This window comes from Thamnophis elegans, chromosome 1 (assembly GCF_009769535.1).
Source record: "Thamnophis elegans isolate rThaEle1 chromosome 1, rThaEle1.pri, whole genome shotgun sequence".
NCBI lineage: Eukaryota > Metazoa > Chordata > Lepidosauria > Squamata > Colubridae > Thamnophis > Thamnophis elegans.
The window spans coordinates 156,869,545-156,883,922 of record NC_045541.1 but is presented as its reverse complement, the minus strand read 5'-3'; the positions used below and the strand labels follow the sequence as shown (position 1 = coordinate 156,883,922).

At 45.0% G+C, this 14,378-nt stretch overlaps 1 protein-coding gene across 1 annotated transcript in view; it reads left to right on the top strand.

Moving 5' to 3' along the window:
• LOC116519422 (solute carrier family 35 member F4-like) overlaps positions 1-1,967 on the top strand; it is a 37,372-nt gene extending 35,405 nt beyond the window's left edge. Inside the window, exons 7-8 of the mRNA XM_032233282.1 lie at positions 471-560; positions 1,726-1,967. Coding sequence (XP_032089173.1) covers positions 471-560; positions 1,726-1,967 — 332 coding nt within the window. The remainder of the gene's footprint in view (positions 1-470; positions 561-1,725) is intronic.
• Positions 1,968-14,378: the final 12,411 nt, after the last annotated feature.

Here is a 14,378-nt window from a genome sequence, read left to right as displayed (position 1 = left end):
ATGATTCAAGATGCTTCTGAATGGTACACACAGAGAGAGAGAGAGAGAGGGAGGGAGGGAGGGAGGGAGGGAGGGAGGGAGGGAGGGAGGGAGAGAGAGAGAGATTAAAATTAGAAAAATTAAAAGAAATTAAAAAACAAGGGTTTGGAGGGGGAGAGCTGGGTTACCATCTCTGTTAGTGCACCAACCACCTCCAATCAACAGTTTCTCCTAACTTGTTTAGTACTAAAATGCCACTTTTTAACGTAGAAGTTACAAATTTAGTAGCATTGTGTAATTCAGCATTTTGTAATACATACACACACATATACATACATACACCGGACGATCAGATGCTGGGTACTGCAAAAAGAGGATGGTTTAGATAAGTTTATCGGGATTTAAATGAGTTAATTTCAGTCTTGCAGGTTGAAATCTAGTTATTGTGTGAGAGAGGTCTTCACTTTCTCCTTTTCTTTTTTCTTTCATAGCTTTCAACATTTTGGTGAATGTTGGTGTTGTGCTTACATATCCAATCTTAATATCTATTGGGACAGTACTCAGTGTTCCTGGCAATGCAGGTACAAATGATGGATGGCAATGATTTTTTTTTTTAAAAAAGTATAGCGATAAATTCATTTTATTAGTTTCTTCTGTACTGTTGGAATAGATCTCCAGTACTTCTATAGAGGAAACACCAGATTCTTCATAAAAAATTTCCAAGGAATAGCACAGAGAAGGGAATGCCATCCTAGTGCAAAAGGATGCGAGATTAATCAGGGCAAGCAGAGAACATTCTGAGAGATGCTAAGAGTGAATTTAACTAGATATACACCTCTTCAGCATATATGCAAATTCTAGTGGAGACAGAAATCCAGCTTTAACTAATTACTCCCAAGCACTACATAAAATGCATGTGCCTGTGTGCTTCTTTGACTTTGATCCATGGCCCATTAGCCTCTAAAGTTCTTGGAAGATGTAACAGCCTCTCATCACCTTAGGCCCTGACTGAGATGTGTTTTGCCTGCTCCTCAGCCAAACTGATTTTCATAGCCTGCTTAGCTATTAAACTGTCTCCTGATCTTCATACACTGAAGCTCCAAGAAATCAGGATGCCTATGAATGTTCCACAGTGGTCACCCCAAATCAGCTGGTGGGAGGAACACATTTCTGCAAGACAGGCAGACCTTTATCCTAACTCTAATATAATATAACTCCTGTCATATTCTATCATTGCTGTGATTTCAGGTGAACAAAACTGATGATACCAGTGTGTCCTATTACACTAGGGGTCTCCAACCTTGGCAACTTTAAGACTTGTGGACTTCAGCTCCCAGAATCCCAGAACTCTCAGATTTGAAGTCCACAAGACTTAAAGTTGCCAAGGTTGGAGACCCCTGTCCTATACTATAGATTCAGTGTGAGAGAGCGAAAAGGGTTGTTTTAGCAAACTGAATTAGGGACCCCAAAGTCAGTGAAAGATTCTTCTGCTGAATTCCAATTCTTGGGGAAATCCTTATGTTCAAGATGGGCAGCCATGCAGTCTGTTTTTCTGGTGATTGATGGTGGCCAGAAAAAATTGTGGGCACCATCCAAAAATAACATAACTAGGTTGAAAACGTTTCCTCCTTTACACTGAAAAATTATTAAAATGGTTGTCTCCTTTTGTCTCCCTTCCCCGTCATTGAGTTGACAAATAGAGAAGGGATATTTTGATTCATTCTTTTTGCATCCCCCATCCCCCAGCTGTTGATCTCCTCAAACGTGAGGTGATTTTTAGTGTCGTCCGATTGGGAGCCACCATCTTCATCTGCCTTGGGTTCCTGCTAATGCTTCTTCCTGAGGAATGGGATGAAATTACACTGAGATTTATCAACAATTTAAAAGAGAAGAAAAGTGAAGAGCATGCTGAAGACGTGACTGATTCAAACATTCACTTCAGGAGCAGGAGTAGAGCGAATGGGACGGTGTCTATACCGCTGGCTTAGAGCTGGTGATTGCACGACCATGTATATTCTGTGAATATGATTTAATAATTTTTTTCTCACCCACCTGTACACTAAAAAGGACAGTGATGTTAAAGACCAGGGATGGATTATAAATTTAATGCTCAACACATTGGTATGTAAATGATTTACATTTGTACACTTGTCCAGCAGTAGGTGAAAATAACCACAATAAATTCCTTTTAAAAAAAAATAAAAACAAAAGAAAATGTTTTTTGTACTTTGTTAGATGGTTCACAGAAAAAAAAAACATCTTTAAATCAAATCCAGAACTCAGTTTAAGAATTAGGCAGATGGATATTGACCGGTGGCAGCAGTTTTGTTATTCTTGGGTGATTCAGTCATTGAGTCTTATTAAAATTCCCTCTGGTATATCATGTGCTGAATTGTGTGTAGCGTGTGCAAATGCCATAGCAGGTTTATCCAGCCTATTTAGCCTTCAGCATTTCTGGAAGATGCAATCACAGCAGATCTAAATGGGTGTAAAATCAGGAAAGGCTGTACTGAGAAAGTACAAGATCCAAATCATTACTTTTCCAGTTCCGGTTGCTTCATTCTACTATCATCACAAACATTCCAGCTAGTCCAATTACTAGCCATAGGTGTGTGCAGGGAGGGTCAGGTAACAAAATGTGTGTTGTAATATCATTTGGCCTTTTGTTTTGTTGTTCTGGTTAGTAGCAGATGTTTGTGGGACTAATTAAGCTAAGTTTCAGACACTGCAATTTTGACACATAGCACAGATAAAATCCCAGGGGGTGAAATTCAGCATGTTCTGACAGGTTCTGGAGAACCAGTAGCAGAAATTTTGAGTAGTTCAGAGAACTGGCAGATACCACCTCAGAGTGGAGTGGGAATGGAGATTTTGCAATATCCTTCCCCTGCCATGCCCACCAAGCCATGCCCACAGAACCGGTAGTAAAAAAATTGAATTTCACCACTGACATATCCCAACACCGGCATATAGCATGTGTTCATGCTTTCTAGGTTATCATGCCATCCAAAATGAAATTGTAGCAATTCCAAGTCATTGTAACGACTTGTAAGTTTCTTGTAACCTAGATTTCCAGTTTGACAGTTCTTTCATTTTTGGATGTCACATTCTAAGCCATAAAACTTACTAAACCTTACTGTGTACAATATAGAATGAAATGGCAATAGCAACAGCAACTTAGACTTATATACCGCTTCACAGTGCTCTACAGCCCCCTCTAAGCAGTTTACAGAGTCAATAACACATTGCCACCAACAATCTGGGTCCTCATTTTACTGACCTGGGAAGGATGGAAGGCTAAGTGAACCCTAAGCCTGGTGAGATTCATACTTTACAGGCTGGGCAATGGCATTTTGAACTAAAAATGTCAAAACAAATCTGGTCATCCGTAGATCTGTCAATAATTCTAGACTCCTGGAGTTAAAAGGGCCATTTAGATTACTGAGGCTGACTCACTGCTCTGAGCAGGAATGCAAATTAAAGCATGGCCAATGGTCATCCAGCCTCTGCTTGAACAGGAATGCAGCAGGAGACTCCACCATGTCTTTCAATCAGTTCCATTGTCAAATTGCTCTTAAGAGCCGCGGTGGCGCAGTGGTTAGAGTGCAGTACTGCAGGCTACTTCTGCTGATCACCTGCTGTCTGCAATTTGGCAGTTCAAATCTCACCAGGCTCAAGGTTGACTCAGCCTTCCATCCTTTTGAGGTTGGTAAAATGAGGACCCAGAATGTCGTGGGCAATATGCTGACTCTGTAAACTGCTTAGAGTGGGCTATAAAGCACTGGGAAGCGGTATATAAGTCTAAGTGCTATTGCTTAACTGCTTGAAAATACAATCTTTATTTAACTGGAATTTGCCTTCCTGTAATTTAAAATATCTTTCCAAGTTCTCTATTTTGGAATGATTAAAAAAACCCAGGCTATTCTAATTTGTTTGAATCCTTCTTAAGGCATAATATCCAGAACTGATCATAGTACTCAAAGCAGGTTTTAACCAAGATTGAATAAATTGTCACGGTGATTTGAAACTGAGTTGATGCAGCCTAAAATTGCCTTTGTCAATTCATACTTCAGCACTACTTCATTCTTGAAATAATCCTTTTCTTATGGCCTTTTGCCAACTCCAGATATCATAGTCCTTCAATCACTAATATGAATGGGTTTTTTTGTTACTTTCCTTCTATACCTACCATGGGCCAATGCTCTATCCCAGGATTCCTATTTAATTAAAAATCCACATTTGATACAAACAATTTCACATCTCATTTGGACCACTGTCTGAAAAAGCTTAAGGTTGCACAATTATTAGGTTCAAAATCACCTGCCCAAAGAAGAAGGGGGAAGAAAACCTACTTCTAACTCCTTAATGACAGGTTGCATTAAGCATTCTCAAATATTATAAATTATTAATCCAGCCTAATCTGTGGAAACTCACTGGGTGACCTTGGGCAGTCCCTCTCAATTCAACTTGCAAGGGTGGCTGAGGAATTTTGGGAGTTGCAATTCACACAGCTTAAAATTGCTAAGGTTGAGAAACACTGATCTATGTACCCAATGCCATGCCATCTGATGGCAGTCAAAAGACTCTCTTATGTATTCATTGGGTGGGATGCTAAAGCTTGTGCTGACAACATCACCTAAATGGTCAGGGCTCCACAAGGGGAGTGTTAGAATTTTGGGGCAAGCAGCAAATCTTGTTTTGTTTTCATTTTCTTTCTTTTTGCTAATACCTTAGGGCCAGTAGTGGTTAAGGCATCAGGCAAGAATTTGGAAGTCTTTGAATTCTAGCCCCACCTTAAGCACAAAGCCAGCTGGGTGATCTTGGACCAGTCAGTTTCTTCCAGCCCTAGAAAAGAGACAATGGCAAACTTCTTCTGAAAAGCTTGCCAAGAAAACTTCAGGGACTTGTCTGAGCCTCTCGGAATCAGAGATGATTGAACAGAAGGAAGAAAAAAACCCCTAAAGAAATAAATGTAACCTTTTCTTCTTTCCCCCAAACAATTGGAAATCAGACCTTGTTTCTCAGTGGTTTATTGCTGACACATGTTACAATTTCCTAGGTTCTGAAGGAATCCACAGAAATGGGGGTTGCGATGAAACACATCCTGGAAGTCAGGGCTTGTCAATTCCTGCGGCATTTTGTGCACCAGAAGGCGCCTGCCAGTGTCTCCAGAAACTGACTCTTGGCTGCAGTTCTGGTTACCGTCTTAAAAGGCTGAGCTCAGAGAGAGGGAGAGAGAGAGGCTGATTTGCCCCATATGTGAGAAAAGAACCAGACAGCTTCTCTTGTGCAGGCAAAACTCAATCATCTAGAAGTGCAGAAATCTGCTAACTTAATTTTTGTTAGACAAAACTGCCTCTGGGCTCTAAGAATAGGAAGAGGAGAGAGAGAAAAATGCAGTTTGACAAATGAGGCAGCTGCGAGATTACATTCTTCGGCACGTAAGGGAGGATCTCAGCCTCTCCCTGAAAGCAAAACAAAACGTGTCGTGAATAATGCAAGCTGCAGAACTATCCCAGGACTTAATGCATTTCTGAAAAGGCAGGAAAGAAGCCATCGCAACAGTAACTCTCTTGCACAGGGATGAACATGGCAAGCTTTTATTGCTGTTGAAACAAATCTTCCCTTGAAGCACATGATGGATGAGACTGAACTTAAAACAGAAGACCCAATGAACTCTATGGTGCCTCACAATCATCATCATCATCTTTTAATGACCTGATAATCCCTCGCGGGGTGGAGTCTGGGCAACTGAATAGAGCTAGCAGAGTGTTTAATGGCTGGATGCCCTCCCTATCGCTATGATGCATTCTTATAAATTGAAATGAACACTGAAGAAAGCACTCTCAATAGCTTGCAAAACCAACCATTCATTCATCTTCCTTTGATCGCAACACAGAGATGGAGTAACTTAGGAAATACACAAGTAGTGCTATGTGTGCAACTCCCATGCCCTGGTCCTCCAGGGGAGGCTGTGGCAGGTAAGGAAAATTAAAGGTAAAGGTTCCCCTCGCACATATGTGCTAGTCGTTCCCAATTCTAGGGGGCGGTGCACATCTCCGTTTCAAAGCCAAAAAGCCAGCGCTGTCCAAAAATGTCTCCGTGATCATGTGGCCGGCATGACTAAATGCCAAAGGTGCACAGAACACTGTTACCTTCTCACCAAGGTGGTCCCTATTTTTCTACTTGCATTTTTACATGCTTTCGAACTCTAAGCTGGCAGAAGCTGGGACAAGTAATGGGAACTTACTCCGTTACGTGGCACTAGGGGTTCGAACTGCTGAATTGCTAACCTTCCGATCGACAAGCTCAGCATCTTAGCCACTGACCCACCAGAATCCTGTAAATAAATCTGGTGCCTTTTGCTCTGATACCGATCAGACAACCAACTCCTGAAATTCAAGATTGTGCCCTGTCTTGGATCACTTTCCATTTTTTCACTTTTTAAAACCACCCCAGTACAGGAAGTCCTTGAATTAAAACCACAACTGGGATCAGCATTTCTATTTCATAGCAAGGTGGTTGTTAATAATTCACACCCGGTTTTATGATATAAAATTTTGGCCACAGTTATTAAGCAAGTCACTGCAATTTTAAATGAATCATACAGTTGTTAAGTGAATCCAGCTTCCCTCATTTATCTTGCTTGTTGGAAGCTGGCTGGGAAGATCAGAAATTGTAACCACATGATCTCGTGATGCTTCATCTTTTGAACATACATGCTGGTTGCCAAGTGCCCAAATTTTGATTCTGTCATAATATGGATGCTGTGATAATCATAAATATAAGAGTCATGGGGGTGCAGTGATTAGAATGCAGTATTGCAGGGCTAACTCACTGCTCACTCCAGGAGTTCAATTCTGAGTGGATCCAGGTTCACCCAGCCTTCCATCCTTCCGAGGTCAGTAAAACGAGGACCGAGATTGTTGGGGGCAAGAGGCTGACTCTGTAATCCACTTAGAGAGGGCTGTAAAGCACTGTGAAGTGGTATATAAGTCTAAGTGCTGTTGCTACAAGGACTGATTGTAATCCACATTTTTTCAGTGTTGTTATAACTTTGAACAATTGCTAAACAAACAGTGGTAAGTCAGGGACTAACTGTAATAGATAATAGCACATTTAAGTATATTTTGATAGTTGAAACAATCTGTTATTATCTCTGATGATTAGTTTTTGTTATGACTAAGAGCTCATCAGGGAATTGCATGGCTGTGTAGAAAGTTAGCACCTACCCCTCTTCTTAATGAATATTAAAAAGACAGAATATTATACCTCCCTGGATGAGAAAAGGAGAAACATGCTCTTGGAAAGCAGCTCCCACCTTTCTTAATAGCCCCCAAAAGGCTGGGCCACCTTATTTACAACACAAAAGACCTTCCCCCTCAGGACATAATAGGATTAGCCCTCTACCCATCTCATCACATGACACCTGAGAAGATTACATCACCCAGCAAGATTCAACCAAACCTGGGACTCAAGACAATCTACAAAGTTACCCCTGTATGACCTCATGGGAGTCTGACAACCAATCAGGATACAATTCTTGCCTCAGGAACAGGAAGCAAGTTCAAAGCCCAACAGAGGGTATAAACCTCTCTCCCTCTCTCACCCATGTGTTTTTTTTGCCCAGGACCTCAAACCATGTGGTCCTGTCCACCATTAAACCATCTTTCCAAGCAGTCTCCATGGTTCCAGTGCCTTTCTTCCCACTTGGAACTGAACCCAGATGGGCATTTCTTCCAACAGCTGAATAAAGGTTTGGACTTGAGTCCTAAATCCTCTTGTTTCCAGTGCATCACTTATCACAAACCATGATGTGGTTTGCTAGTATATGGTAGGCTGTTGTTGTGATCCAGCCCAGTGGTGGGTTTCAAAAATTGTTCGAACCTACTTTGTGGGTGTGGCCTCCTTTGTGGGAGTGGCTTGCCACCCATGTGACCGGATACGAAGATGCCGACAACACTTGTCAGAACCACCTTAAATTACCTCACACACAGCACTGGCATGCATAAGAATATGATGTAAACTTGTTTTTTAAAAGGCATCTTTGGTTTGCGTTAAAACAACTTCAACACATGCAATGTTCTGATTGTACCACAAATGCAGTAGTCATCCTTACCTTTCACAGAGGCACAGAGTTTTATAAATATGAGCATGATAGTGTAGAATAATCATATTCAAGGACTAATGGTGGGTTTAAAAATTTTTTGGAACCTCTTCTGGGTCCACTGGTGGAACCGCTTCTAACCGGTTCGGTAGATTTGATGAACCGGTTCTACTGAATAGGTGCGAACTGGCAGGAACCCACCGTTGATCCAGTCATTAAGGTACAATCATGGCTTATGTTGTAGGTAAACCTAGCTAAATGTGTTTGTTCAGCAAGCCATGATTCAATAGGCTGTGGTTTAACATTGTACACCCGAAAGATGAATGAGAGAATTTCAGCATTTAAATGGAAAGGGCAGAGGGAAGGATGCACATATAATATATAGGCTGTTGGATCAGAAAGATTCTATCTTCACTTTTACATCATCCCTACATAATCCAGCAGGACATAATTTAAAACAGATACAGGATCAAACTTTCAGCCGTGAATTGTCAATTTTAAACCCTTATTTAGCTTGCTGCATTGTAGGAGGAGTTTGCTTATTTTTTCTGACTAACAAATATTATTCAAAGGCAAAACCTATTATGAATCATGGAAGCCTTTTAATAAAATTAGTTGGAAAAGATTAACTTCCTGGCTCTTTCTAATTTTGGACTGTAAAGAGAACAATCTTTTATGAACGATCAAGCAGCAAAAGAAAAGGCATTGCTTTTATGTCAAACACATTTGAGAGAAAATAACTTAGTCCTTCACAATGAAATCCTTGAAAATAACGACGTAAAGCTGAGTATTTTAAGCTCTAACTCACTGATTAAAGCACACTGAAAGCTCCTGATCTTATGGCAAAAACATTCAATTATGGAGCCCGGCACACTGTGAAAGGACTAGGAGGCTGTAGTCTTTTCCTCTCCCTTTTCCCACCTGCAAGAAGTCCCCCCTTTTTTGCCCTCACTACCCAGCAATAATCTCCATTCAGTCAGGAAAGGAGAGTTATCCACGCAGTGACTACTCTGCAGTATAACTATGAAGTCGGTGAAGCGTGAAGAGAGTTTTTATGTGGGTGAGTAACCTATATTGGGGAAAGTCAGTAAGAGTGGTGCAGTTCATTCTTGCGCTTTGCAGAAGGACTAAAGGCATCATTTCAGGCCCTCCCTAACCATCAGCACCGGAACTGTGGGGGAGTAACAAAAATGCCAGAGAAAACAATCCATCCAATGCAGATTTATGATGGGGACAGGGGCCAATGGAACAGAGGAAGCATCCTGAGACTAGAACTGATTGTTTATTCATCTAGTTCTGTGATGGCAAACCAGAGGTGGGCACGCAGTACCCTCTCTGTGGGCACGCAAGCTGTCATCCCAGTTCAGCTCTGCTGCAGTTGCACGCGTGCATCCCGCCAGCCAGCTGGGCTTCGGGTCTCTGCTGCTCATGCATGGGGGCAGGGCACATGCATTGGGTGCATGCATGCACGGAAGGGAGGAGAGTATGCGGGGGGCTGTGTGTGCATGTGCGGGGCATGGCATGTACAGTGGGCACACACATGCACAGAGAGATGGGGAGCATACAGAGGCATGCATGCATGTGCAAGGGAGGGGCGTATGTGTGGGGGCATGCACATACATAGGGGTGGGGCACATGGGTGGGGGGCATAAGCGCATTGCATTTTGGGGGTTCGGGCGCGTGCTTTGGGCACTCTGTCTGGAAAAAGTTAGCCAACACTGATCTACTTCATAGGCAAGGCCTCTCTAATATACTGTTAACTCCCTTAGTGCCCACCAAACTCCCTGTGCAATCTGACTCTTAAAAAGATTTAACCTTTTATTTCTGAAAGCGATAGTACTGCTCTGTGGAAGTGACAGGACCATCCCATATTGGGCTAGGGAGGCCTCACCCGAAAACTGCATCTACTTCTGGTCACCATGATAAAAAAAAGATGCTGAAGCCCTAGAAAGAGTGCAGAGAAGAGTGACAAAAATAATAAGGGGTCTGGAGGCTAAATCGTATAATGAATCATACAAGGGAACTAGGTAAACAGTGGAGGGGGGAGGTGAGTAAGGGGGCTGGGAACATTTTTGGCTAGAGTTACTCATGTTACTCTTCTCTCCCCCCCCCCCGCCCACTGCAATGTATGTTTATTCTAATGAAAAGAAGGCTCAGGGGAAACAGTTGCAGAGAAGAGGGTGTCAATTTCCTCTCCATAGCACCTGAGGGCAGAACAAGAAGTAATGGGTGGAAGCCCATCAGATGGAAATTCAAATTGGAAATAAGGAAGAATGTCCTGACAATGAGAACAATTAGTCAATAGAAAAGGTTGCTGGAGGTTTTCAAGAAAAGATTGAACAACCATTTGTCTGGGATGATATAAGCTCATGATGGCGAATCTAACGCATGTGTGCCACAGGTGACATGCAGAGGCCTCTCTGGCACGGGAGCCCCAGCTGCGATCCACCAAGCATGTGCTGCTGGCAAGTTGATTTTCGGGTCTCTGCAAAATCCTTGTGTTGTATAGTAAAAGTTAGTCCTCGCTGTTACGAATGACAGCTCGGCAGCAGCCAGGCGCGTCTTAGCCAATCAGACGCGCCTGTCAGTTGCCGGGCTGTCAGGCGCGCGAGTCTGCGGAACTATAAAAGGCAGACTCGTTCAAACTGTCAGTTGTTCAGCACCAGAGCAAACGAACACTCCAGTCCAGCTGGAGCTGCTTCTCTGCCTCTTTCTACACAGATCATCCTTCTGTTGCTACATTGTTAAACCAGCACCCTGCCTGGTTGTTTTCTGTTACTGTTACAAGTTGTGTTAAAATAAATTGGTTACAGAGTTACTGGACACGAGCCTCTGTCTCATTCCTGAAGATATAATACTGGCGACGAGGACTGGGGACCTGTAACCAGAAGAAAAAGGAACCAACTGCCACTTCTAGTCACATCGTCTACACTCCAACCAACTGCTATGGCCGGAATGCCAATGTTTGCCCCTTTTGGGGTTGGAGGTGAAACCTGGGAGGCATTTCTTGAACGGTTTGAATGCTTTTTAATCGCTAACAACCGTCAAGGTCAGTCTCAAGCGAGGAAATGTGGGTTCTTCCTTACGGCTTGTGGCCCAGAAATGTTTGCCACCGCAAGGTCCTTTGCCGCCCCTAGAGCGGTGTACGACCTCACCTGGCAAGAACTAACAGACGGATTGCAGGCATACTACGCACCTACTCCATCTCAAATAGCCAGACGCTTCGCTTACCGCAGGTGAGTCCAAAAGCCTGCAGAAATGGTAAATCAATTTTTGCAAGCCTTGAGAGTTGCTGCAGCGCAGTGTGAGTTCCCAGATCTTGAGGCAAATCTCGCAGAGCAATTCGTCTGTGGCCTAAAGGATATTTTTCTCAGGCGTAGACTTTTGGGCAAGCCTAAGGTCACATTAGCTTATGCCATAGACGAGGCTCGCGCTGCGGAGTTGGCAGATTCATCCTCCAACGAAATAGAACGCTACCTCGCGCAGATGACGGTTGCTGGAGGGTTACCTGCCACTCAAGCCTCAACCGTTCCAACTCCTCCTCCGCTCCAGCAGCCAACGTACATTGCAAATCTAATTGATGAGCTAGCCCCCCTGCCTGACTATCTACAACAACTTCAGGTAGATAGACTTGGAGCACAACCCTGCCGTCAGCAGCCTCGACAGAGTCAAGCCATCAGCCGTTTCCCTTCAAACTCCTCTGCTTGCATTGGCTGTGGCGGAGCGCACGCCCGGGCTAATTGCCCCTTCAAGGCAGCGGTTTGCCGCCGCTGCGGGAAGAAAGGACATTTAGCCCATGTCTGCAAGGCTTCACTTCCTACTCCTTCTGCAGCAATCGAGCCACCTCCTCCATATGGTCCTCCTCCACCCCCGCCGAAGAGCTCGCAGCAGCGGAAACCTGCTCAGCGTCAAGACAAATGCTTTAACATCAATCAAGCTTCTTCGTCCCTGCATGACACCTCCATCAACTCATCCTCACAGGGTATGGACAAAATCAATATTAAAATACTGATTGAAGGGAAGCCGTGTCAGATGGAAGTGGACTCCGGCTCATCAAAATCCCTTCTTTCTTGGGACACTTTTTCTATGCTGTGCCCCCACGTGAAACGTTGTCACTTGTCACCCCTTAACGCAATTTTAACAGACTATCAAGGCTCCCATATCTCTATCCTTAGTTCATATGCCTTGAAGGTTTCTTATGGCAAGTTTTGCGCTGTTTTACCTGCTTTAATTGTTCAGAAACCCTTACCAGCAATTCTGGGGTTAGAATGGTTTTCTCCCTTGGGTATCTCCCTTCAGGGGATTCATTCTACTGCGGACACGCCCCCAGACATAGCAGCAGTCTTGTCAGACTATGCTGATATCTTTGATGGCCAGCTAGGCCATTACAAAGGCAGCCCTATATCCCTTAGCTTGGACCCCCAGGTTGCACCAATCAGACTGAAGGCCCGCAGGGTGCCCTTTGCATTAAGGCCAAAGGTTGAAGCTGAGCTCGATAAGCTCGTGGCGCAGGGCATACTGGAGCCCGTCGACCACTCACCTTGGGAGACCCCCATTGTGATTGCGGTGAAGGCCGACGGCTCCATTAGGATCTGCGCTGACTATAAGTCGACCATCAACCTTGGCCTTCAGGCAAACCCCTATCCAGTCCCTGTTGTACAGCACCTGCTCCATTCCTTGGGGCAGGGCCGTATTTTCGCTAAACTGGATATGGCGCAGGCCTACCAGCAACTCCCTGTGGATGACGATGCGGTGGCTGCCCAAACCATCATCACCCACCGGGGGGCTTTCCGTTGTTGCCGCCTTCAATTCGGCGTTTCCGTTGCCCCGGGGATTTTCCAGAGCCTCATGGAACGTCTGCTCCATGGGCTCCCTGGAGTGGTACCTTACTTTGATGACGTCCTGATCGCTGCTGACAGCCGCTCAGACCTCATCAAAGTACTGAGGAAAGTCCTCGACCATTTCAGGGGCGCGGGTCTTAAATTTAAACGCAGCAAATGTTTCTTTGCTGTGCCCCAAGTGGATTTCCTGGGCTTCACAATTGATGCCCAGGGAATTCATCCTACCCCTTCTAAATTGGCAGCTATCAGGAACGCTCCCACTCCTACTACAAAGGCGCAGCTCCAATCGTTCCTGGGGCTTCTAAATTTCTATGCGCCTTTCATCCCTCACAAGGCATCACTAGCCGAGCCGCTACATCGGTTGCTCGACCGATCCGCGCCTTGGCAATGGGGCAGCCGCGAAGCGCATGCGTTCACGGCTGTCAAATCCCTGCTGACGTCAGAGGCAGTCTTAGTGCAATATAGCGACAAGATGCCCCTGACTCTAGCATGTGATGCCTCCCCCGTCGGTTTGGGGGCTGTTCTGAGTCACGTCCTGCCCAACGGCTCAGAAGCCCCCATAGCTTTTTATTCCAGAACACTGTCCTCGGCTGAGAGGAACTACAGCCAGATTGACAAGGAGGCTCTGGCTGCAGTGTCTGGAATCAAAAAGTTTCACGACTACCTATACGGGCGGCACTTCACCCTATTCACAGACCATAAGCCACTCCTTGGGCTACTGGCTGGTGATAGACCGACCCCTCCTATCCTGTCCCCAAGGATGACCCGCTGGACGGAGTTCTTAGCGGCGTATTCTTACGCCCTGTGCTACCGTCCGGGCAAGCAAATAGGGCATGCAGATGCCCTTAGTCGCTGCCCTCTTCCGGACACGGAAGATCAAGCGGTTCCTTGCCGTTCTGTTCTGGCAATTGCTCAGTTAGAATTGCCATTGACTTCTACCGATGTGGCCGCCTACTCTCGGTCTGACCCCACACTGTCACAGCTGTTGAACTGGGTCCTGAGAGGCTGGCCTGCGGGTGAGTTACCACCTCAGTTCAAGCACTTCAAGAACAGACAGTGGGAGCTTTCTATACATTCAGGCTGCCTACTGTGGGGCGACCGTGTGGTCATCCCAACGGTCCTCCGACAACAGATTCTGCAACGCCTCCATGAAAGTCACCCCGGAGTAAGCAGAATGAAGGCCCTTGCTCGCAGTTTCGTTTGGTGGCCAGGGTTAGATGCAGAGATCGAAGCCTGGGTCGCCAAATGCGAAACCTGCCAGCAGTCCCGACCATTTCCTCCTTCCTCTCCCTCCCGGGAATGGGAGATGCCTCGGGGTCCCTGGTCTAGAATACATATAGATTTCGCTGGCCCCTTTCACGGCCAGACTTTCCTTATAGTTGTGGATGCGTACTCTCGATGGGTGGAAGTATTGCTCATGCACTCCACCACATCTGACAGTACTGTGCGAG